The 25,593-nt window shown below is 37.9% G+C and overlaps 1 protein-coding gene across 4 annotated transcripts in view; it reads left to right on the forward strand.

The window, feature by feature from the left end:
• The window catches only part of DENND5A (DENN domain containing 5A), a 59,698-nt gene that overhangs the window by 30,888 nt on the left and 3,217 nt on the right, over positions 1-25,593 (forward strand). For 2 of the 4 annotated variants that reach the window (XM_048948074.1, XM_048948075.1), the window contains 17 exons: positions 3,885-4,202; positions 5,377-5,592; positions 6,707-6,941; positions 7,375-7,525; positions 8,107-8,200; positions 11,307-11,438; positions 12,097-12,249; positions 13,082-13,186; positions 15,456-15,540; positions 16,928-17,012; positions 18,023-18,151; positions 19,327-19,448; positions 20,921-21,066; positions 21,536-21,654; positions 22,827-23,008; positions 23,817-23,899; positions 25,099-25,222. In XM_048948074.1, coding sequence (XP_048804031.1) covers positions 3,885-4,202; positions 5,377-5,592; positions 6,707-6,941; positions 7,375-7,525; positions 8,107-8,200; positions 11,307-11,438; positions 12,097-12,249; positions 13,082-13,186; positions 15,456-15,540; positions 16,928-17,012; positions 18,023-18,151; positions 19,327-19,448; positions 20,921-21,066; positions 21,536-21,654; positions 22,827-23,008; positions 23,817-23,899; positions 25,099-25,222 — 2,479 coding nt within the window. The remainder of the gene's footprint in view (positions 1-3,884; positions 4,203-5,376; positions 5,593-6,706; positions 6,942-7,374; positions 7,526-8,106; positions 8,201-11,306; positions 11,439-12,096; positions 12,250-13,081; positions 13,187-15,455; positions 15,541-16,927; positions 17,013-18,022; positions 18,152-19,326; positions 19,449-20,920; positions 21,067-21,535; positions 21,655-22,826; positions 23,009-23,816; positions 23,900-25,098; positions 25,223-25,593) is intronic. The other 2 variants (XM_048948076.1, XM_048948077.1) reach the window with 1 other exon arrangement.

Genomic DNA, 25,593 nt, shown 5'->3' on the forward strand with positions numbered 1-25,593 from the left:
TAAATAATTTCCTGCTATGTTTTTTGAAGAGCTGAAAGGAAGGATATGGGCTCAATGCAGGCACTGCTAGATGTGTATGGGGTTTTGGACCTTATTGTACTTGAGGTCAGACTAAAGAATTGCAATTGTCCTCTGGCTTTGGAGTTGCTGCATGTGGTCTAGGTCCCACTGAGCCAGCTGAAAGCTCTGCTGTTTACCTCGTGGCACCAGGCTTTGGCATTGGATATGTGAACATTCTTGTGTCTGCATTCCTAAGATTTGTAAGATTTTTCAACTGGACACACTGTTATTTGTGATAATCAACGTTTCTGGAAAAGACAAGCCTTTAAATTAGGACATGGCACCCTTTTTCCTTATTGTAGTCTCAGGAGAATTCCTTCCTTGTGTGAGGATGTTGTGTCCTTTCATGTAACAGCGTACTGTTGAACGGGCATGTAGCAACTGAAGGTTCTCTTTAGGTCATAAATTAATACCTTAGCAGTAAACTAAAGAATATTTAACTGATGCTTTTTTTTCCCCTTGCATTTCAAAATAAATTGAATGTGGAAGCCCCTCTGTCCTCCCCGATATTGCTGTAGTGTAGCAACATGGTGGGACTAACTGTTTTGAAGCCTGTTACTGGCTGTTTATTTACTTTGGATTTCGCTTTTAGAGAAATAATGATTTGGTGTCTCTTGAACTACTGGTGAAGTGAGGTATCTTTGCTGTTTCTATTCTTTGGGGATCATGGTCTTTTCAGAAGTGCACGTGCAGGGATGATCTCAGTCTCCTTAAGCTAAGAGAGGCTAAAGCCTTCTACTGAATCTACTTTGTTCACGTTGCTCAAGGTAATTCTTTATCTTATGAGTTATGGACCATGCTCTGAATAAATGTGGTGTCCCAAAAATATTCTTTATTTCTCTGTAGAGTATTGCTGTACAACATTTCCATGTTTGTAAATGCTTCTATATACAGCTAGTACTGGAAAATGTGGTAATAGTTGTATCATCAGTTAATGGCTTATAATGTTTAAACTATGTGTGTTGCTCTTAAGGAGAAACTCCTCAAGAAAGGATGTTTAACTGTTGGAATAACTTGCCATATGAACCCAAATGCTTATAAGTAATTTTACCAGGTATTTAATTCATCTTTTTCTTCATTGGAGGGAGTTTGTTTTCAGTCTGTAGACTGCAGACTCTTTGTTAGTAAGGTTAGTATTTTGTCATTCTTTGGCCAACCTCTTTTTAGATAGAACCAAGGCTAACTAAGAGTGATGTTCTGTGCTAAGGTAAAACAAACAAACTAAAAAGTAAGGTTGAATGGCAGTACTTAAACAAAGATTAAAAAGAAAGTAATGCAGTTAAACTCTTAGAGTTTCTTAATGAGTTTGTTCTGCTGTTCCTCAGACAGCTTCTTTCCTCGACAGTAACTAGCAGGCACTGTGCCTAGTTTTAATGCTTTATTTCTCTAGTATCTTGAAGTGCTCACAGTGTTCCTGATAAATATTTGCTGACTTAGTATAGTGATAACTAAAATTCATGTGTACAATGGCAGATCTTGAAGTTCTTAAAAATGAGAGTTCTTGTGTATGTACTGTCCTTTTGTGCTAAATGTTTCTTTGGGTGAGGAGCAGCTGCAGTCTGCATGCATCCCTAGCTTAGCACTGGAGATGCCTTGCCAGGTGTGCATACCAGCACCTGCTATGCTTGAACAGTGTTGATGCTGAGAGAAATCTAAACTATGTCTTCTGCCCTATTTGAAAAAATAAAAGCTGTTTTCCAGGGTACACCAGACAAATTCCAGCATCAAAGTCTTTGTTCTATTTATTTACTTTGCATTCTTTTGCAACACCTAATTACATGTACAATTTAACTTACAATAAAGGATCTGTACAAGAACTTCTTCACTGTTATTTATGCATTCCTTTGATAGTAAATCAATCCCAGTATTCAAGTACTAGAACATCAGGAAATTGAGATACAGAAGGCTTCTACGTATCTTTGTAATTATGAGCAAGATCATAGCAGAGCATAAATTGGACTCTGTCATGCAAATCCAGTATAACATGTTCTCCTGATTTCTGCTGGAACAGAGTTGAATTTTCCTTCATAGTGTCTGCTATGGTGCTGTGTTTTGGCTTTAGGAGAAAAGCAATGCTGATAACATGGTGATGTTTTAGTTGTTGCTGAGTGGTGCTGAGCCAAGAATGTTTCAGTTTCTGAGTGTCTTATACTGTCCTGCCAGCAAAGGGGCTGGGGGGAACAAGCAGCTGGGAGGGGACAGTACCAGGGCAGCTGACCTAAACAGGCCAAAGGGATATTCCATGCCACGTGTGAAAAAAGCCTTGAAGAATGGTGGGGAATTGTCTAGGTTGGCAGCCAATGCTCAGAGACTGTCTGGGAATCCATTGGCAGGTGGGGTGCAGTTTGTTGCATCACTTGTGTGTGTATGTATTATTATCGTTTGTTATTATCTTTTTTTTTTCCTCCTCCTTTTCTTAGTTTTTATCTCAAGCTGCAAAATCTACTTTTTTAAAATTTTATTATTCTCTCTACTATTGCACTGGGGTGAATGAGCAAACAACTGTGTGGTTCTTAGTACCTGCCAGGTTAAACCGTGGCATATATCCCTTGAATTTCTCCTTTAAGAATTTAGCTTTGTTTTTAATTTTGATATTGGAGTTCAGTAAATCAAACATAGCAGGTGTGCTGTGTTTTGAGAATTGACATCCTAACTCTGTTCTGATGAAATACCAAGAGATCCAAGTCTACCACAAACATTAGATGTATGTCTTCATGGCAGTTTGCTTAGACATAAGGATCTCAGCAGGTGCAGATTATCATAGTTGACTTGTGATCAATCTCACAGCAAAATCCTTAAGAACTGCTTTGTCCTTACTAACACTTTGCAGTGCGTGTGCATTGCTCTGATAGCTGGGATTGCCCGCAGTTCATTTAGTGGGAGGTTAATCTCTTCAAATTCTTTCTTTTCTATTAAATTCTGAGAGTACGTTCATCCTTCTGGACATACTAAGCCTGACTCAGGCACAGGACCTTGCATGCGACCTTGTTGAACCATGTGGGCCCACCTGTCAGGGTCTCTGAATGGCATCCTTTCCCTCCAGTGTGCTGAATGTAATGTAGTGTCATGTCATGAAGTAGGTTTGGCAGTGCAGAAAACAAAAGGGAAAAAAAACATCACAAATATAGGGTGAGGGAAATCTTTGATAGATGCGTAGCTTTTTTTTTTTATATAATGTTTTGGAAGCTGTGCTGATGAGTTATTGTTCTTTCCCCCCCCCCCCCCTATCTTTGGTAAATGACAGAGATTGGAACCGGAGAACAGATCCTATTAACTCAAATTTTATTTTTATTTTTTCTCTTGAAATAAAAAATCTGACCTTCAAGGAATCAAAGTAGTTCTCAAGTTGTTTACAGGAAAAAAAAACAAGATAATTTTATTGCAGCTTCTGCAGTGTCATACACCTTTCAGAATGAAATTCACCAAGCTGTAGAACAGTGGGCTTATAATATGAGCAACAGGCAGGCACTCGTATACGTGTGCATGTGCTAGTTAAAATCTAGCTAGATGTGTCTTTGTGAACAAAATCGCACGCTTATATCTAATAGAAGCTACATTCTGTTTTGTACCTAATAAACAACTTCAAAACTGAGTTGTATTTCTTGACTTTTTAGAAGATACAGGAATGTAGGCCTCATGGTACTTTCCTCAAAGCCAGCCAGCCAGCTCAATTATGACTGGGCCAGGCTGTTTTACAGAATATTTACAGAATAACCAAGCATGCAAATGTATCTGATTTTTCTAGCTAGCACCAAAACCAAAGACAAATACAACATGACCCTTGTGCATATTCTAATGTTATTCTATTCTGAATTAAATCCTAGGCTAACCTTTGCTTTGTGGATGTGGACAACCATTTCATCGAGCTGCCAGAAGACTTGCCCCAGTTCCCAAATAAGCTTGAGTTCGTACAGGAAATTTCGGAGATACTAACGGCTTTTGGAATTCCTCCTGAGGGAAATCTTCATTATAGTGAAAGTGCTTCAAAGATGAAGAGCCTCAGAGCATGTGACCTGGTTTCTGATAAAAGAAATGGGAACGTAGCAGGATCACCTTTGAATTCCTATGAGCTGCTAAAGGAAAATGAGACCATTGCAAGACTCCAAGCACTGGTTAAAAGAACAGGTGTGAGCCTAGAAAAGGTAAGCTATGAAACTACTGGTACCCTCTGAGGACTTGCAGCAACAAAGGTCTGAAGTGATGGTAAAAAGACTGGGTTTGTCATAGAATCATAGAATCATAGAATCACCAAGGTTGGAAAAGACCTAAAAGATCACCCAGTCCAACCGTTCACCTATTCCCAATAGCTCCCACTAAACCATGTCCCTCAACACAACATCCAGTCTTTCCTTGAACACCCCCAGGCTCGGTGACTCCACCACCTCCCTGGGCATCCATTCCAGTGCCTGACCACCCTTTCTGAAAAGTAATACTTCCTCATGTCCAGCCTGAATCTCCCCTGCCGTAGCTTGAAACCATTCCCCCTGGTCCTATCACTAATGACACGAGAGAAGAGGCCGACCCCCAGCTCACTACAACCTCCCTTCAGGAAGTTATAGAGAGCAATAAGGTCTTCACTAGTAAGAGCATAATTTAACATGCTCACAAACCTTGTGAATGAGATGGATGAGGATTCAACTCTATAGCACCTATGGAAACTTTTGGTAGCTTCTGAAGTGTTCGTTTTTTGTTTTGCTTGTTTCTCTTGGCCAAGATAATGCACTTAAAAATATACTTTGCCTTGTTTCTTTTTAGTTTTAAGATTTATTATAAATTTACGTTACTTTTTTATGATTTACATGGCTAAAACTGACATTGAAGTTGAAATTCAACCTTGTTTGCTGCAGTTATCTTTCTCGTTATATGTGATATTACTTGAGCAATATCTGTTTGCCATAGTGCATGAATAGTGAATTCTTGTGGCTTTTTTTGATACCTAATTGCCATCAAAACTAATATGAACAGAATATCCAAATCTTACATTGCTCTTTTTATAAACCTTAGCCTATGTGATGTCTAAAAAAATGCTTTTTATTTCTCTAGAGATTATTCTGGGCTGTGTAGTGAGGAATAGTGCATTATGCTGTTAAGGATTTAGGTTGCAGGAAATGGACTAATAGACACACAGCTTATTTTGATTGTGCTTATCTGTTCATTTCAAAGATTTACGAATGAACCTGCAACAGAATTTAGCTTGGGCTTAAGTCACATACGTACTTCTATCTGTCAAATATTCTTGTAACCCCAGAATACCTGACAAAGCACCAGTAGATAAACATGCTTCATGTGTGTGTGTGTATTCCCTTACTTCCTTAGCTGGAGGTGCGAGAGGAGACCAGCAGCAAAAAGGATCTTAAAATTCAATGCGATGAAGAGGAATTCAAGATTTACCAGCTGAATATTCAAATCCGTGAAATTTTTGCCAACCGCTTCACACAAATGTTTGCGGATTATGAAGTATTTGTCATTCAACCCAGTCAGGACAAGGAATCTTGGTTTACCAACAGGGAACAGATGCAAAACTTTGATAAAGTAAGTTGTAATAACGAGACAGATTTCTACTTAGAAGCTGTCACAATATCTGAGTGTAAGATCTTTTTTCAATGGGTCATAGAATCACAAGGTTGGAAATGACCTACAAGATCATCTAGTCCAACCATCTCCTCATCACCATTGCCACCACTAGCACTAAACCATATAACGCAGCACGTCATCCAGATGCCTCTTGAACACTGCCAGGGATGGCGACTCCACCACCTCTCTGGGCAGGCCATTCCAGTGCCTGACCACTCTCTGAGAGAAAAAGTTCTTCCTTATGTCTAAAAGTCTTCCTTATGTCTTCCTTATGTCTATTTCTTCCACAAGTTCCAGTGTTCCTCAAAAAAGGCACAACCTATGTATTATTCAGAAAAAGTAGTTGCATGCACACACTTGAAGATGCTCTTTTAAGGATGCTGTAGAAAAAATAAGTTGCTTAGAAAGTCTCACTTTATGACTAACGTCTGCCTTATTAGTGAAAATGTTTTTGTTGTTTTTTTGGTTTTATTTTTAACCAGAAGTATTGCTGAATATATTCACGAATAAAGTCATGATACCACACAGCACTGACATAAGTACGTGCCAACTGTATCCTAGCTCTTCACTTGTGAAACATGAGACCTAGGTCTTCAAATTTTATTAGTATGTTCTTTGTTGGAGATCAGATGTTTGTCAGCACGATAGGCAGTGTGGGTGGAGGTTATGTCGAATCACTACTTGCTAAAAGGCTAATCAGGTTTCCTTCAGGTCATGTGGAAAAATTCTCATCAGCTTTGAGCCCAATCAGAAGTGTGTAATATTCACACCTGTAGCACTGTTGATGCAGGCTGCTGGGATTCAGTTGTAATTTTTAGGAATTTAAGGGAATACTAAAATCACAGCTTAAAAATTACTGTGTTGTGTTGTAGGTGATAGTTACAAAGGTGAAGATCTCATCTTCTCTGATTGTTTTGAGGATTAAGCTGGAGTATGGAATAAAACTAGGCTTTAAATGGGTTCAAAGCACTTTAATGCACGATTCTATTCATTAATGCATGATTAGAAAGATTAGGTTTTGTTGGCTGTATCTCTGAGGGCTCCCAAACATTCTTATTTCTTGTTCTGTTAGGCATCTTTCTTGTCAGACCAGCCTGAGCCTTACTTGCCCTTCCTCTCAAGATTCCTGGAGACACAAATGTTTGCATCTTTTATTGATAATAAGATTATGTGCCATGATGAAGATGATAAAGATCCTATTTTGAGAGTATTTGATTCAAGAGTGGATAAAATTAGGCTGCTGAATGTTAGAACGCCGACTCTGCGCACATCTATGTATCAGAAATGCACAACCATTGATGAGGCTGGTAAGAGTAATGAGCCCCTTTCTTGAAGCTTTGGAAAACGCAGCTAGTCAGTGCTGTTTGTTGTAGATACTAAGTTAAAGTTAAGCAACAATTCATTTTTTAAAAAATGAGCTATGAAGCTTAAGTAGTGAACTAAATGTTATATAGGAAGCTGAGATTAAGTTCACCAAAGGGTAATTGAGATCAACTATTTTTCTGCATGCTTTGTGTAGAAAAAATGGTTTGACCTTAAGAAGATAAACATCCTTCTCCTTTTGGTGATGATTCTGTGATGCTTTATGTGTTCATGTATTACTGTACCTGTTAGGGTTCGTGTGAAACTTTTGTCTCCTTAAATTTGAGATCTGCTTTTAATTGAAGAGATGTGATTATAGAGTAATGTCTGTTTAAGATAGATGTTTAATAAAAAATCCTAACTTTCTTACTATTTCAGAGAAATCAATTGAGTTAAGACTAGCAAAAATAGATCACACTGCAGTCCATCCACACTTGCTGGACATGAAAATTGGACAAGGGAAATATGAACTTGGATTTTTTCCCAAACTTCAGTCTGATGTTCTGTCCACTGGACCAGCAAGCAACAAGTAAGTTTGGACAATAGGTTCTGGATCTTTGAGAGATCATAGAAATAGTACTGAAGCAGAGATACTGAAAAGGAAATTCAGTGTTTTCTTTTTTCAAAATGAGAACAGTTCAGAAGGGTAATATTTGTGTTGGATATGGCAGATTTTTTTGTTTTTGTTTTAAATCTAGACTTCTAGAAGGAAATTTACCTTAGAAAACCCCATTATAATTGGGATAGTCCTGAGTGACATTTAGCTGCTGTTGGTATAAAAGCAAATCTTATTGGAACTCTGTTAAGAGCTAGCAAATGTGTTAGGATATCTTCATATAGAAACTTCATTTAAAGAGGAAGAAGGTGTAAGCTTTCACTGGATATCATAAAGAAATGGAAAAGTACGGCACAAATGTATGTAGTATGATTTTCTGGGTTACTCTGGTTGCTCAAGGTTGGTTGCTTCTACTGCGATTTTGTGTGCATTTGCAGCTGTGCTTTATCTTCCACAATTGTACTCAACATACAATGAGAGAAACCCTGTATTTTCCCCTTCCCCTTCCCCTTTACCAGCTCTTGACATTTGCTGACAAAGTCCTCTATCTGTAGGTGGACAAAGAGAAATGCTCCTGCACAGTGGAGGCGGAAGGATAGACAGAAGCAACACACAGAGCACTTGCGTCTTGACAACGATCAGAGAGAGGTAAAAGCTATAGAGACCTGATTTTATTTCTAGTTTTTTGGGTTTTTTTCCTAATTGCCTGAATAATAGTCTGTAACATTCATGGGAAGTCTATACGGTTACTTAGAGTTTATCTCTGCTTTTCCATATTTGTACAAATGAAGTACTCCATCCTTAGCAAACAAAAATGACTTAGTTTCTGAATTCTAAAATTTTGGCCGTTTTTACTCCCATCTCACAATACATTTTTTCATCCTCAACACAGGTTAGCTCCTTGATAATGCTGTCATGCTCACTGAAGTTTTTTAAAAAGGGTGGGAGAATTAATGAAAAGACTTTTAGTCATCTATTTCCTGTTTATACGTAACTGTGTATTTGATAGAGGAAAAATAAGCACCTCTGGAGTGTGGTTTATTTCATCCTAAAATCAGAAGTATTGTCTTCTGGAATTGCGTGTTTCTTTATGTGAACCATGGAGGATGTCTTAAGGTGACAAACTGACATGCAATCTTATGCTAAGGTGCAGGAATGTGGACCCCAGCAGTACCATTGGGTTTGTGTCTGCTGATTTTTTACATCACACAGTCTATAGGTATTAGTTCTTTTGTTTGATTTTACAGTGCGTCTTGTATTCAAAGTGTTTCACCATGGTATGTACTTCTCCCTATTCTGATTTGTTGAGGAAAGAAAGCATTCACTATGAAAGGAAGAGACTGGAGGGGGGCTAGTGCTGCACCATTGCAGCGTTTCTCTGAAGACATCTTGCCAGCTCTACTTGGATGTAGTGCACTTACAGAACAGCAGCCAGCACTGTATAGAGGTAGCAAGTGGGTTTTGGAGCTGAATGGCTGTATTGGCAGCGCAGAATGCTGATGCTAACATAGCCACTTTTGAAAAAAATGACTTCTCTCATCACTGCTCCTACAGCAGACATTGCTTTTCTATGTGGTGAAGGCATTTTGAAAGATCTGGGTGATTTGGACTCTTAGAGTACGGTTTCTGATTCGTATGATACAATCTGTAAGCTGTTACACTGGATGTTGGTGTAAGGGTGATTGTAAGAATAACCTATTTTAAAAATGTCAGAATTGATTTGTGCTTAGTAACCCCAAATACTTTTTCTTGAAAGTATGTAGCTTATTGAAGATAATATGCTCTTGCATTGTTCAGTGTCTTCAGAAAAGCATCACTTGGAATTTTAATGTAATCTTGCATCTGTTAGGTTAATGTTGAAATGAAATAATTTCTTTGTTCAGTTTCATGTTTTATGGTAGTGGTGAGTTTAATTGCCCTTCTAGTGTTACTTATTTCCAGTGTTTTCTCATTGGTTTGTGAAAGCTTTAATCAAGTGACCGTGCACTGGAAGAATGCCTGTGTGATGAAAAAAGCTGCAAGTAATTGCTGGTTTTGCTCAGATAACTCAAAAGTATTTTTAATATAGAATTTGCAGAAGTGAGCAATAATTGATTTGTAACCTCATTATTGCTTTTGAAATTTTAATGTTTAGCACATGTGAACTTAGGAGATTTTAATTAGGTAATTGCAAAGATAAAAGGGCTTTATGCTGTACTTGTTAATTACGTTACACTGCTTGAATGTTCACCCCTTTCCCAGGTGAATCGGAGACTTTCATATTAAGCCCAAAGAATGGGGAGGGAGCTCTTCTGAGATAAATGCTGAGGATCAGGCTTAAGCAGGAGGCAGCGGTTGCAGAATGCAATGTTGCAAGTCTCAGACAAATTGAAGTTTTGAGACAGTCAATGAATATCCATTTCAGTGAAGCTTTGTGGCTTCTAAGTTGCAAATATTTGTACACAATAGAGGGCATAGTTTACACCAATCTAACGATTGAACATCAAGTCTTCTTCTTTTCTTTCAGCTAAGTTACTTATTATGTTTATTGCCTTGGGAATTCTGCACTGTATTATGTCTTCATTCTTTTCTCCTTTTCTGTTTTGCATGCTTGCTTTTGTTACTTCATACGTGCTTACCAATGTACTTTACATGGTTTCTTTGGCTTTTTGCTACCGACTTGTCCTGCCAGCACCTGGACTTTTCCATGCCAGAGCTTCAGTTGCAGTTATGTTTAGACTGGGACCAGCATGATTGGCCCTTCATGCCCTCTATAAAATCTGTGTCAGAACATTATCTGGTATGTCAAGTGCACAATATGAATGTAAGCATAGTTCTGGATAAAGATGCATAGTTTTTATCAGCTCTTTAGTGCAAGGCTGGAAAGGGAGTGATTGCCCTTCTTTGCTAAGGTTGCATCGTGTTTGGTAAATGAATTTGACTGTTAGCTGACTTTTCAGTTGATTGTTATTTCAGTGTAAGCTGGATAAAGTTCTTACTAATCTGAAATATGTACTAATCTTGAGTATTCTGTCAGTGCCTGTATAGGATCTTATCTTTTATTTACAGCTAGCTATGCTCCATCCAATCTGTCATCAGCAGTTTTTCAAAACGTTTATCAAATTGTCCTCTCTGAGGTAAAAACAATGGTAACACCTTGATGTAGAAACAGGAGCAGTGTTGCTCTTTCAGATACAGTCCAGAAGATGATTTTGCTCGAAACACAGATGATTCACAGCTGAAATGCTAGTAGCATTTTTTGGCTGCTTCCTCAAAGTCTGAGATAGTGGGCAAGAAACAAGAGATCTGCAGAAATGAGTACAGGTTTCAGGTGTCATCAAAGTCCAGGCAGAGTTTTCTTGCAGTTCACCTCTAGACCGCAGTCTGCCATTTGCATTGTCTTGGTCTAGGTAATTATTACGAGCTTGCATTTTATAGAAGAATAAAAAAAAGGTGTAACTGTTCTCAGTATAGCAGAGATTCACTGAATTTCTATGCATCTAAATATCCTTGGCAGTTTGTATTGTGTTTTTGTTGTTCTGTAATGTGTGTTCTAATACTAGTAAGTGGAGATTTGATCTCCAGTGAAATTACACATTAAGAGTCCCTGCCCAATGTTATGCTGAATATAAAGAAGGGACTCTTCTGGAAGAGACTATGATCTGTTCCTCCTCATTGTACTGAGGTGGGTTGTAAAGATGGATTTACTTTCTCTTGGTCCAGTAGTCTCACTTGCACTTTTATGTGTTTTTATCAATTTTATGTCCCAATACAGAAGTATATCCAAGAAGCCAGGAACTTGGGCAGCACTATTCGGCAGCCAAAGCTGTCAAACCTCTCTCCATCAGTAATTGCACAAACTAACTGGAAGTTTGTAGAAGGCTTGTTGAAGGAATGCCGAAATAAGGTAACTCAGAGAGTTCTACTGTTCTCATATTTGCCTTTTGAGGACCATCTTGTGAGCAGTACATTTGAACTGCCTGCTTTTCTGCCATGTGTCTCAGCTTTATCTATTTACCCAATTTTTTTTGTATAGTGGTGAGAAATTCATGAAGAGAGAAGATACTTAAAAATTCGGCTAGGAGAGGAAATTGATCAAATAGACAGACTTACAGTGGAGAATGTGCAATGATAGATTGAATATTCTGATGAGTCTTTATCATTCTGCTGCCTATGTCTATTTTAGCATATTTGATTTATCACATATGAGACTATATTATTAATCAAGAAAGAATATACCAAAAGTGGAATTTGTCATGAAAACATAGAGCTGTATTACAGGGTCTCACTGCTTGGCAGTTAGTATGTCAGATTTTGGCCCGCTGTTCTGGTTATTCAGATTACTCACCCTTGTGAGAAAGTTGGCTCAACAGCAATCAAAACTGGTGCTGCCGTGGCTTGGAAAAAGGATAAAAGAAATGAAGTCCAGCACAAGTTACTACATATGCTCAGTTATCCTACCAAATCATTGTTATTGTATGTTCCCTTGTTTATTTAAGAAATGTGAGTGATCTTAGAAGATCCTTCGAAAAGAACTAACTCTCTTTTGCTCTGTCATTTTCAAGACCAAGAGGATGCTAGTTGAAAAAATGGGACGAGAAGCTGTGGAGCTAGGTCATGGTGAAGTGAATATCACAGGTGTAGAAGAGAATACCCTGATAGCTAGTCTGTGTGACCTCTTAGAAAGGATATGGAGCCATGGTCTGCAAGTCAAACAGGTGAGAACCAAATATTCTTGCATGTTCCATGGCATACTTTCATAAATTCAGACTTTTCTGTTTTCAGAAGATACCTAGTGTGTGTATAGATGTATTAAATACTTGACACCTCTAGCATTTTTCAGTATCAGTCAACAGTCTGTTATGTATTAGTCTGTCTCAACATTCTGCTCTGGGAAAGGTGCAAACACACATGTAGATGTGTTCCATAGGTGCCTTTTTAAAAGACTTTCTTTCCATTTTACCTGTTTGTTTTGTTTTGTGATGGTGGTGGTGGTTGTTTCTAATAGAACAGTCAATAAAAATACATCTGTGTTCTTAATACTTCTGTTATTGAAGTGGCTTAGGATTTAATGCAATGTATGCTAAATGCGTTGTTGGTAGGATGTGGTATGGGAACTTTATTTTGTGAAGAGTCGTTTAGTTTTTAAAAGTAAAAGCTATGCTATTTTGTTGATGAACGGTCTAGAGATAGTTAAAACCACTAATTAGAAGGATTGCTTTTCATGTGAAACAAGTAGCTGGTTGTCACTTAGTGGGATTAGGTGGAGTTTCACTGGCCTTTATCCTCTCCTCATTTGTACAAATGCATAACAAGGAAAGTAATGATTTGTAACATTTCTCTTTCCTTTTTCTTTTCCTCTTTTTTAAAAACAAAAAAAGTATTTGCAGAATAAGTACATAATCCAGACAACTGTAATTCAGTATTTCTTTCCCTAGCACTCAAACACCAGTGTTTAAATCTGCTCTCCTTCAGACTTTTATAGCATTAGTTTCTCTATGTGAAGATTTATCATGTGACTCTCTCCCTTCCCTCTTGTATATTACTTAGGATAGAAGCTGTACTGCTTTCGTCTTAGAAGACAGAGCATCAGTATACTCTGCTTCAACTCAGATTTGGGCCTTTCAGACCACCAGACGGCCAACCCTACATAAGGTTATTGCTTTGGATTGATTGCAGATGTTGGCAAACAGTGCTGAATGGTGGAATAAATAGTGATGGAATATAATAGAGGCCTGATGGAGGAAGTGCTGTGTGTCTAATACTATGATCCACAGTAAAAAAAAATACACGCTACTCATTCTCTGTGTAGTCTGGCCTTTATTAAATATTCAAAGCTGGCTGTTTCATACATTGATTTTTACTTTATTTTTCAATAGTGAGCCAAGGAAGACTCTTCTTTCTCAATTGATGATAGTAATGAGGATGGTTTTTCCTTCTACCAGTCCTTGCTTTTACCTCTTCCCTCCTGATGATCCCTTGCAGTCCAATGCTTTTTACCTACTGATTTTTTCCACATGCAAAGTGAATCTGCAACTTCCTTTGCCCAAAGCAATGTGGGGGGGTGTTGTAGAAAACCTTGATTATTCCCTTGCCTGTTTACTGTCCCACTGCTTTCCTTAGGCTGTCTTCCTTTCCCCTTTAGAAATAGTTGACATCATCATTGCTATTTGAAGTTAAAGGAGAGTAACATGATGGTAAAGGAAGTGAGCAGATATATACTGCATGAGTTCTTACATTCATCATGATTGTTGACATCTATTTGCTGCAGGATCCTTTGTTTGCTGCTTTATGTGATCTGTTGCAGTTCTCTTTGCCATGGCAGCAAGATGCTGAATACTAGACTGTGCATGTGTATGTTTATTCAAATAAACATCATTTTCAATGTAACCATTCCCTGGTGATATTTTCATAGTCTCTTTTTATATTTTTATAAGACTCACAGTTTTTGGCTTCCCGTGTTGGATCTGTCAGGTATTGAGGCGCTGAGCTTCTCTGAACTCTTTTGATAACTTCACCACTAAATGTATATTTTTAATATATTTCTCTCAACACAGATGTAAAAGGGCAATTTCTGCTTTATCTTCTGGAGACATGCTGCTTCATTTTGGGGTAGATGTAATGTCTTGAAATAAGCCCTTAGTAGCACTGTAGAGAGCTGTGGGATTGAACGGGTTAAAGATTAAAGATTTAAATTTGTTGTTATTTTTTAACTTTCAGAGTTGAATTATAATTACAGCATTTCAGGAAGGTACTCGCATGATTTTTAGATGACATTGATAGTACTGAATGGGCAACTCTTGCTTTACTGTCACGGGTTCTTTCTGCACAAGATTGTAACTAAAAGCCTGGCTTTATAATGACTGTTTTTCTGAATTGCAGAATTGCTAAACATTTCCACCTAACATAGTAATTTAGGAAGATAATAGCTAATAGTAAGGAATTTCCTTTGTGTATTAGTGCAGTTCATGTGCTGGAGGGGACCCTGCTCAATTAATGTTGCTTTCTGTAGCTTTGATACCTTCAATTTATCATGCAAAGTATTTTAGGATAAGTCCAAGAATCTTAAAATTTGTCCATGAAAAATTTCCTGCCTTCTATTTTAAGCCCCCAGAGGTTGAAGGAAGCAACATAATGTGCGGGATGCAACTTTTAGCATTATTTGTCAGATTTGTCTTGACCTAAATACTGCATCCCTGACTTTAAAGTTGTTTTTATAAAGTACAGAACTGCAGCCTGTCTTACTGACCAGCTCTTGTTGTCTGTCTTGTGGTTGTTTGTTTTTTCTGTGTGTGTGTGAGTTGTTGGATTTTTGTTGTTGTTTGTTACTGTGTTTGTAATTGTCCAGGTTGTTTGCTTGATGAAATTGAGGGAGATCTTACGAGATTCTGAAAACTGACAACATTCACCTGTAGCCCTGAATTACCTTGATGGGAACAGTTGTGCCAAAGACAAAAAACTTGGTGTGGGTATGAGATAGTTTACTCAGGCTGGTTCTGTGTCTCTTGCCAGCACGCTGCTGGAGGTGCAGGGAGGAAGAACTGCATAAGAGTGGTGACTTTCAGTCTCAGACTGAAAATTCTGCTATGCATTAAGTTTTATAAGGCTTCAGATGTTTTCATCTCATGTCAACAACCAGGGACAAATGAGGCTCAGCTGACTTTTCTCTGTTATTGGAATCATTAGACCCCTATAGTTTTTGACTTTGCTTTTCCTTCTCATCCTCTTTACAGCTCCCAAGCACCTGCAACTTTTGTCTTTTTGTGTTTGTTTCTAAATCAATGAGGACAAACGTATTTGAAGCCGTTCCTTTCTATGATGATTTAAACTTTTTTATTCAGCTAGTTTTATTCAGCTAGTAGTTGTGTTTTTTTTTTAATTGAGATCCCGTATGTCACAGTAACTAATATATTCTTAATTTTAGGGGAAGTCTGCTTTGTGGTCTCATCTGCTACATTACCTTGAAAACAGGCAGAGGAAAACAACATCAGGCAGTTTCAGTACCTCAGGTAAGATTAGCTTCTACTAGAAGATGATAATAAAAAGAAACAACTACTAAGATCTGCTTGCAGATTTGCACTGTGCAAATTGTTTCCCTGGACATAGCCTTCACTTAATGTAACTGAATCAAGCATTCTGTTTGCCACAGAATTAATATGGACATGATGTATTGTCTCAGTATATCTTGTGAAAAGTAAACTTATTTGGATTGAGCCTACTTATTTGTGATTGCAGTATTCAGACACCAGGAATATCTGGTGCTTCAGAGATGCATTAAAGTGAATCTGCTCCAGTGTAACATCCTCTGTATGAGTCCTACTGACTGCCTGATTGGCAAAGCATATTGTGTCATAGATGGGGTTAGGGGAACATGTGGAAGCACAGAATTGTGTTGTACTGTATTTAAAAAAAAATAATATTAAAAATAATCACAAAATTCAAAGCATGCTTAAGAAATGCATTGTGAGATTTGACATAAGTGTTGTATTAAAAGTAATATTGCACATAATATCCGTTGGTTATGTTTCCTCAGTTGAAGACATAAGGTATAATTTGTGGACAGAATAATGGATTTTTATCAGGTTTTGCATTTCTTTTTTTTTTTTTTTAAAGTTGCTTTAAGCAAATTGCTCAGCAGGACTAGCATGCCCAAGGCCCTGAAAGTATTAGGGTCTCCTGAATGTCCCTTGTTCTTGCACACAGGGCTTTTTTTTTTTTTTTTTTTTTTTAATATCAGATGAAAGGTAGCACCAGTCTTAGGGTTTTTTTTACTATTAGGGAATCAGGTTTGGGGACTGTAATATGTGGCATGATTCTAGAGTGAAATTTGACAAGAGTAGTAATGTTGCTTAAAACGCCCAACGTGCTAGTTTAAAAACTAGTGGTGTTACAGGAGTGTGCAGATTGGTTGCACGTACAGTTGTGGTGTACAGAGTAAAATACACTAAACATAGTTTTCAAGTCTCAGCATTGCCTTTCAGTTTGACCATGTGGGAAGAAAATACAGTAGTCTGTAGAAAATACGACTTGACTGGTATTTGTTTTAACCCAGTTGCTGTCATACCAGTTTCAGCTGAACCAGATCTCATTAATGTGTTAATGCTCAGCATGTGCTGATCTGTGTGAGCATCTTTTCTAGATATCACATTCTCTTTTCATTAGTAATGGAAATATGCCATGATATCTTTGCAAAGCTGTAAATCAGCAGAAAGAAAAAAATGCAATAGGGACCACTACTTATGAGTCTTAATTTTAAATTTAAGTAAGCAAAAACACACGACAAAGAAACCTACCCTTTTCTACATGCAACTTGGTATTAATTTACCTTTTCTGTATTAATTTAAGAATATTTAGGTGGATTTCTACTAACAGGAGATTCTGTTCTTTTGGATCTAGGAATACTTCTTGATTCAGAAAGAAGAAAGTCGGATACCAGTCCAGGCATGTCACCTCTCAGGATCTCTCTGGTCCAGGATATGAGGTGAGTTTGAGTTATTAAAAGCAGTGCAGATGGAAAAAAATCCAAGAAATGTGCATACATTTGTTTGTGCATCATGTTTACTGTATTGGAAAGGCCAATACACCAAAACAGGGAAATGTGGGTGGAAACCTGCTGGAAACATTTTGAAAGTCTGTAGTGCAACCTTCTCACTGACTTCTACAAAAGCATATTTCATACTGAGGAGACTTGACATTGTACTAGCTACTAGTTTTAGAAGTATCCTGAATCAGTTTTTGTCCTTTCATAATATTCCGTATTTATTTCCATAGAGACATGGGTGTAACGTATGTATTTTCCTAATCATTTCCAAGTTGACGTGCATAGCTTTGAGCTAAATCTTGCTTCTGAGTGAAGAAAGCATTTTAAAGAACATGTTTAATGTAAATTAAAAAAAAAAAGAATTTGTCTAACATTAACTGTTGTAGTATGAATAAGCACGCATAACTGCCTTCTGCTACATGTCTTTTTTTCAGCACATCAAGGAACATGATGCAGAACCTCTAGATTCAGCTTGAAGAACTTTTTTGTTTGCCAACACTTTTTTACTTTTCTACTTTTTTTTTTTGTTTGTTTTTAGGAAGGAGTGAGTTGAGGTGTTTCAGGGGTCCTGCTTGTCTTTTCAAAGCATACCCTTTGTGTGTTTTATGTTAGAAAAGCTGTTTTTGAGCATTGAAAGACAGTATTTACTTTTCCAAAGCACACTGATGTAAATCTTGCAGTGATAAGGTCCTTAAATCATGTGAGGCAATGGGAATGCTTTAGAATTTTGTTAATAGGGTACTTTGCAGTTTTTTCCTTTTGAGATTCTTATTCTTTTCCAGCTAGATATGCAAAGAATTGAGCTATTGTTGAATGTTAAGGTGACCACATTTCTTTTTACAGTAGTTTACCTGGTATTTTGCATTCTTGGTAAAATCCCTTTTTCGGCCTAGCTTGGTTCAAAAAAGCTTTGAAAATTCTGGGTAATGTTTTTTGTTTTCTTCTTTCAGGCATATCCAGAACATCAGTGAAATCAAAACAGACGTTGGCAAAGCCAGAGCCTGGGTTCGTCTCTCTATGGAAAAGAAGTTGCTCTCTAGGCATCTGAAACAGCTGCTTTCAGATCATGAACTCACAAAGTAAGATGGTTTATCTTGAGCAAAGCTTTTAAAAATTAATTCTATTTCATTGTTTGACTTTGCAAACCCTGAAATGCCTGTTCTTTCATCTGCTTAGCAGTGTGAAGAAAGAATGGCAAAGACCAGCCTTTTATGTGTGTCTCTGTGCTAGTAGTTTATGAGCTGTTTGGTCAGGATGATGTAATACTGGGGTTCTTCAGCTACATAATCAGTTCTGTCAGACTTTCTGCAGCTTTGAGCTGAGAACTTGAAAAATTGCTAGGGGCTCAGGGCTTAGTTCTAAACTCAACTACTTTGCTGAATCAAGGTTTTATCTTGGTCCTCTTTCTGCAACTGTGGAGAATACTGCTTTGCTTTCCTTAGATTGATTGTCCTTTTTCGCAGTGCATGATGACAGTGAGCAGTGATCTTTTATGATTATTGACCAATACTATTACTATTTATGGACTGCATAATTAACAGAAATGGTGGTGGCTGTCACGTGCAACTGAGCAACTTCAAAAAGTATTTTCCAATCAAAATTCGTGCTTGTGATTTCTTGTAAAATCTTGTCAAGGTTTCACAGTTGCCGGTCTTGCAGTTAATTCTCTAATTTGATTGAGTAATATGTATATGTTTGTTTCCATTTACAATACATTTTTCTGCACAGGGTCTCTTCTAGTGAGAGAAGGCTACAGAGCTACAACTTTTGATATTTCCTTGTAAAAGAAGTTGCAGTTCTCTGTCGTGTTGCAGTCCTTGCAAAGAATTTGTAACTCAGGACTGAGAGAATAGTAGGAGTTGAAGCCACCTCAGCACGCATATGATTTTGGATCTCAGGAGCTCTAAAGTTTATAGATTTTTGGCTGTGTCATTGTTATTTTCCTAAAGACAATTAAAAGGAGCATTAGATTCATCTTTTTTTTTTCTTTTTTTTTTTTTTTTTTAAGTATACCCATAGACCTTGCTTTCAAGTGGAGTCAAGTAGTGTGGAACATTGGTCTGATGACTTGAAGATTTCAGACTTAATGTCTGCCTAGTTTGGCATATTGAATCGTATTGTCCCTACAAGTATCATTTTTCATTTGTAATTGCTTGGACATTCCTCATAGTTTACCTGATAAATATGCATAACAGAAAACATTTCACTACAAGAATCCTGTTACCATGACAGATGATTTGTTTTGCTTTGTCAGAAAACTCTACAAGCGTTACGCATTCCTCCGCTGTGATGATGAGAAAGAACAATTCTTATATCATCTCCTGTCATTCAATGCTGTTGATTACTTTTGCTTTACCAATGTTTTCACAACAATCCGTAAGTATTTGCTTTCCCTGGAGCTCTGATCTCCAGAATTATTTGAGTGATTACTCAGATTTATAAACAATTCTGAGCAATGTTCCTTCATGTAGTTGTTGTGTTTTCTTTCTGGTATCTGTGTACTCTGTTGCTGTTTCTGTAATGCTTTCTGCTGGGCAGTAGTGTTCTTTCCATGTGTTGCCCAAGGCATTTATTTCTAACTTGGTAAATACACACTGAGGATTGCACCAGAACTCTGCAACATAGAACCTTGCTAATAAGATAGCATAAGGAAAAAATTTAGCAAGGCTTATAAAATTGAGGGTGGATCTATGTGAGAGCATCCTTCTGTCCCCATGGTAAGAGCTATCCTTGTATGTTTGGTACAATACGTGTTTGTGTGTATGAAAGACAAAACAAGCAGAGAGATAAGCAGAATAGTTTTTGATCTTGTGGGCAGGTGCTGGACAGTGCTACAGTTTGGTCTGCTGGATGTTCTCCAGTTGTTTCTTTAAGACTGTCAGCACAGCAAATTAAAAAACATCTTAATTCACTCTTTAATGCCACAAGCATCAAACTTGTAAGAAAATCTAACCACCAAGTGCTTTCTTGAGGACACTGACAGCTGAAGAAAGGTTGAGGGAGAAATGTATTAAATACTTCAGCTGAAAAGCCCTAACTCTAATCCATTTATGCACTGTAAAATGAAGGCAAATGGCCAGGAAACGCATTGACTATTCAGGTAATTGGGTTTTGTTACAAAAATAGTTTGGTTAATAGGGAGCCATGTATGAGATACTACGTGATTGAAGAGCATATGTATTTCCTTCTGTTTTCTGAGTCAAAGAAGGGGCTGTAACTTAGGCACTGGTAGACCAGGGGACCTGAAATTTTGGATGTGTGTGGTGAAAGGGAGAGAAACTATATTGAGTTTTATAATGAGAACATCTTCAAGTTAGCATAATTAAGAGCAATATGGCACTTAGAAACTTGCAGCATTATAATGGATTTTCACTGTCACTGTTTAGCCACAGTACTGGATGCTTCTGTAGGCAAGCCCTGTAAGTAAAAGATTTGGTAATTAGCTGGGTGGTATGTGGGTACACACACACACACACAGTTTGGAGCTGGGCATGTAGTCCTGGCTATATGGAGACTGTCCTTACTTGCTCCTCTCTAAGCTGCATATAAGTAACTATCTTCAAGACTGCTAAATGGAAAATAATGGAAAATGACAGAAGCATCCTTATTGCTTCTGTCATTTGATGGTGTTTTGCTGTCAGCTATACTTCTTGATCACTGTTTCAATTGTCAGTCAGTCTTTAGTGAGCAAGGGTTAGTATGATTAAATAGGAAGTCTTACATTTGTATGTTTTGCTTTAATGTTTCATGGCAGTGCAGAATTACCATATCTTTTTTCTATTCATTAAAGAGGTTCCATAATTACCCTTTTCCCATTTCAGAAGTGCTATTTTTTCTTGTGTTTGCAGTGATACCATACCATATATTGATTGTTCCTAGCAAGAAACTTGGTGGCTCCATGTTTACAGCCAATCCTTGGATATGTATCTCAGGAGAACTGGGTGAAACAGGAGTCTTGCAGATTCCCAGGAATATATTAGAAATGACTTTTGAGGTATGTATTAAACCATATAAGAATGCTTTAAATGTTCTTTTTATTCAGTTCTTAACTCTCCCCTTGCAGTGTCATCTTAATGTACTTTTTGTATCTGTGGTCTGTATGTGGTTAGTCACACATACTCCTGTGCCTGTACATAGCAGATTTTATCTATAGATAACACCATGCTCAGATAAATTGACTGATTCCTTACTGTGTTGATAGATAAGATTTCTGAAAAGATGTCGTTTATCTGAAACTTTCTGCTGATCAAAGCAGCATTAAAAGAGCCAAACACAACGACGCAACAATGAACAAAAACAAATAAAGCAGCTGATCCTTAAAAATCTCAGAATCAGTCGTGCAGTCAGGAAAGGAGAGCTGTGTTTCTGATGGCACATCTCAGCATGTTCTCCAGTAGTTTACTTATTCAGCATACCGCTCTCTCCTTCTGTTTACTCTGACCAATTCTTTGTTTAATTTGCAGTGCCAGAACTTGGGAAAACTGACCACGGTGCAAATAGGACATGATAATTCAGGGCTGTATGCCAAGTGGCTAGTGGAGTATGTTATGGTCAGAAATGAAATAACAGGGCATACTTACAAGTAAGTATCATCCTGACATTTCCTGTTGGGTAAGTAGAATTTATGCAGGAAGGTGGTATAGACGGGCTTGTTTGCTTAGAAAGGTCTTATCTGCTGGGACTCCATCTACAGAAGCTGCTACCTGAAGACGTATAAAGGTCATTTAGCTTCTGGCATTAAACAAATCATGACTCTTACAAAATTAAACAGAGTTTTCAGTTTGCACACGCTCTTGTCTACCCTCCAAGCATCGGTGGAGAAGATGAGTTCACTGCTGTGCATCTTGAAAAGAACATGCCTTGAGCCCAAGGGAGAAATAGCAAGTTAGAGCTTGCTGCTTGCCAAACATGGGTGGTGTTTTGAATTAAGGTTGAGCTTTCTAATTGTTAGAGAGGAAAACTTGAACACAAGCTGTAACACAGCGGCTAATGAGTGTTTGCTCAGTGAAAGTAAGGGAACAAGATTTACAGTTGGAATTTAAACTCGTTTGTGTTAAGTGCAGCATGGTTTGATGCCTTGTCCTTTGTTTAGAGAAACTGTCAGGCTCATGTTGAGGAGAAGCTGGTGGATAGATCCACTCAGTTCTTCATGAGAGCTTGTTTGTGATTAAATGAAGAGGCAAGATTATATTTTTGGATGCCATTCAGTTTTCTGATTGGGCAAATTAAACAGACATCAACACTGATTCTCAGAAAGTGCTGATGAGCTAGTGAGCACAAGTGCTCTCTGGTGTCTGACATGATAGCCCAATTTCAATACATGTGTTGGTGATCTGGTGTGTCAGTATATGTTGTTGGTTTCTTTTTTTTGTAGCTTGCCTTCTGTGTTAAGTATTCCATAAAAACATGGCTGTATTTGCCACCCATCAGTGCTTGGTAGTGGGTCTTCCATTTCTTTCCTCCATAGCCCCCAGATCAAGCACTGCGTGTAAGACATGAGACAAATTCTGGCACTGTTTGCAGGTTATCTAGTGCCAAAATTAAGATGAACATGGAGCAGAAAAACTGTTTTACTTTTGCTCCCCCTGCTGGCAAAAGCCAGATCAAATAATTTGTTCATTTGTTAAATGAGTGAAGTATTTCTAATAGCAGTATTAGCAGAATTTGGATTTTGTGCAACTGCACTTGAAAGTCTTTGGCATGGAATTGAATCTGGATTTGGACTCAATCCAAATATCTGTTCTTTGTTCTCAGGTTTCCCTGTGGAAGGTGGCTTGGAAAAGGAATGGATGATGGCAGCTTAGAGAGGATCCTGGTGGGAGAGCTGCTGACATCCAACACTGAGGTTGATGAGCGGCAGTGTCGAACCCCTCCTTTGCAGCAGTCACCAAGCATGATCAGAAGATTGGTCACTATATCACCAAACAATAAGCCAAGTAAGTGGCGGGGATTGCCTTGTAAGGTCCTGCATTGCTACTTGTGGAAAGCTGCTTGCAACAGAGCTGGAAATTTTCTTCTTGGACAGGACCTGTGAAGCTCACTTAGCACAGCTGATCTGCTCTGAGTGCAACTAACTTCTGAGTTAGAATGGGTTGCTCAGGATTTTAGGCACTCAGATTCTTAAAGTCTTCAAGTCCAGATGTCTCTGGACTCCGTCTCCAGTGCTTAGCTGCATTGCTGATATTTTCTACTTTGTCCTTCTTTTGAGAAATGAGTGTTAGGGAGGAAAATAGAAATTTGTTGTCATGTACTTCATGGTCGAGAAAGCCTGTTAGTTGTCTATTAATGAATATCAGTTCTCTGTTGTTGTTGTTCTACTTTTATCTTTTTCCTGGTAAGTTGGTTATTTTGCACCCAAGCATACTTGGATTTGCAGAAAACTATCACAGAATGTATTTCCAAGATGTCTGTGGTCATAATGAAATATCATTTCCATTTTTCAGCTTTGGGCTTTGGGTCTGAAAATTCATATAATGCATAGATACCATTTCCATCTGTTGTTGTGTTCAAACACCACGGTTATAATTTTGATATTAAAAAAGAAAAACACATCCAAATCTCCATTACGTCTTCCCCCACGGTAAATAAAAGTAGAGTTGGATTTCCATTGCCAGTAAGCCAGCACATTTTCATTAGGTTGGTTCATGTATCTTTTCTGTTTTGTGATATGCATGTATCCATCATGCACAGGTTCAAGTTTTAAAGTGTTTCTAAAGTGATTGGAAATATTTTTGTATTTTGCAGAGCTAAATACTGGTCAGATACAAGAAGCTATTGGTGAAGCTGTCAATGGCATTGTTAAGCATTTTCACAAGCCAGAGAAAGAGGTGAGGAGTTGTCAGCTGTGTAGTGGTACTCTTGTCTGGAAACTCATACTAGTGTTTGAGAACATACAGTAGTAAAAAAGTCTGAATGGGATGAACAGCCATCTTTGTCTGAAAATTGCTTAAGTAGAGCAAAAATGAGATACAGAGATGAAGTTGTTGGAGTAGTGTGACATCAGTTGTGTCATTCTTGCTGCTATCTGGAACATTCTATTAATTGAATGTACTATTCTGGTATCAGAAGTTGAGTGATATTCTGCCTACGATTCTTGCTTGAACCACTGTCAGGAATGGTGAGTTCTGTCTAGATTAAATAATGTTTTTTCATCTGCATTGACTGCTAACAAGGCTTTTTAATGTCTCTTTTGCATTATCTTGGCTACTTATGAAAAGCCATGGGCCATTTAGAGCAAACCAAAACAAAAAATGACCAGAAATGCTTTCAAAGACTTCACACTTTTAAGCTGTCTTTGTAATTACTTCAGCTGGCACAGCAGATGTTTCTGGATATAAGCTTAGAAAATGTGCCTTTGTTGAAGAGTCAAACTCCATCTATTCTGAGAAGTAGCAGTACAGTGCTGGCTACCATATATGTATCCCTTGGAGGTTATCAATATTTGCATGTGAATCTTTCCATTCGTTCTGTGCCTACCTTCCCTAAGTTCAGCTAGCATAGCAAATTCATATTCAGTTCAAATTGAATATTGTATTTACACATCAATCCCAAGTGAATCATGTACTGGGTTTGCAATCAATTTACCATGATGTTCTGAAGGAGAATTATTATTTCCCTAAGGTTTGCAATAGCTTTAATTGCTGCTTTTCTTGAAAATCTGAAGCACCTGTTACAATGGACTGGTGATCTTCATTGCTTAGCAAAAGAGGAAAACATCTCCTTAATTTCCTGTACACCAGTCGTTACTGTAGGTAAAACTTGCACATTGGTCTTCATCTTGACCTTTTTGTGTTTTCATTTGAATATGGTGAGACCCTGAGATGGCTGCCCTTGTTCTTAAGAAGGTCAGTGCATTTTGGAAAGCTGAGGACTTGTGAGAAATGAGCCATCCTGTCTGGGGTTGTTGTTTGACAGTATACTGTATCTTTGAGTGTCTATTTATTTAAAACCTGGATTAATAAATGCATGTAATCCTTCTGTCTCTAAACTGCCAAACTGAGTTAAGTGCTTTGTGTGTGCTTGGCAGAGAGGCAGTCTGACACTCTTGCTGTGTGGAGAAAGTGGACTTGTTTCAGCTCTTGAGCAAGTATTTCAACATGGATTTAAATCACCCAGGCTCTTCAAAAATGTCTTTATTTGGGACTTCTTAGGTAAGTGTGAGGAAAATATATCAGAATCTGTTTATGCCTTTGAAATATATACATCTGTATTCCTTATCACTGCCACTTTGTCTCAGCTGGTGTGAACAGCATACTTGTCAGAGGCATCTCTGCAGCTGAATTGCTGTAAGAGCTCTTATGTCCTTGTGTTGTTGAAAGAAGAAAACATCTGTTTTCTGCCAGAGTTGACAGTGTATTGGCACTGTAATTGGCATCTGTCTTACTAGTACTGGTAGTGTAAAACAAGATTCCCTTGTGTGGATGTTTTCAGTGAGATGGGGAATTGGCATACGGTCACACAGCGCAGCATTGCTAAAGCAATAAATCACACTTGTAAGAGATTGAGTCATCTTATAAAGCAG

The sequence above is a fragment of the Lagopus muta genome, chromosome 6 (genome assembly GCF_023343835.1).
Source record: "Lagopus muta isolate bLagMut1 chromosome 6, bLagMut1 primary, whole genome shotgun sequence".
NCBI lineage: Eukaryota > Metazoa > Chordata > Aves > Galliformes > Phasianidae > Lagopus > Lagopus muta.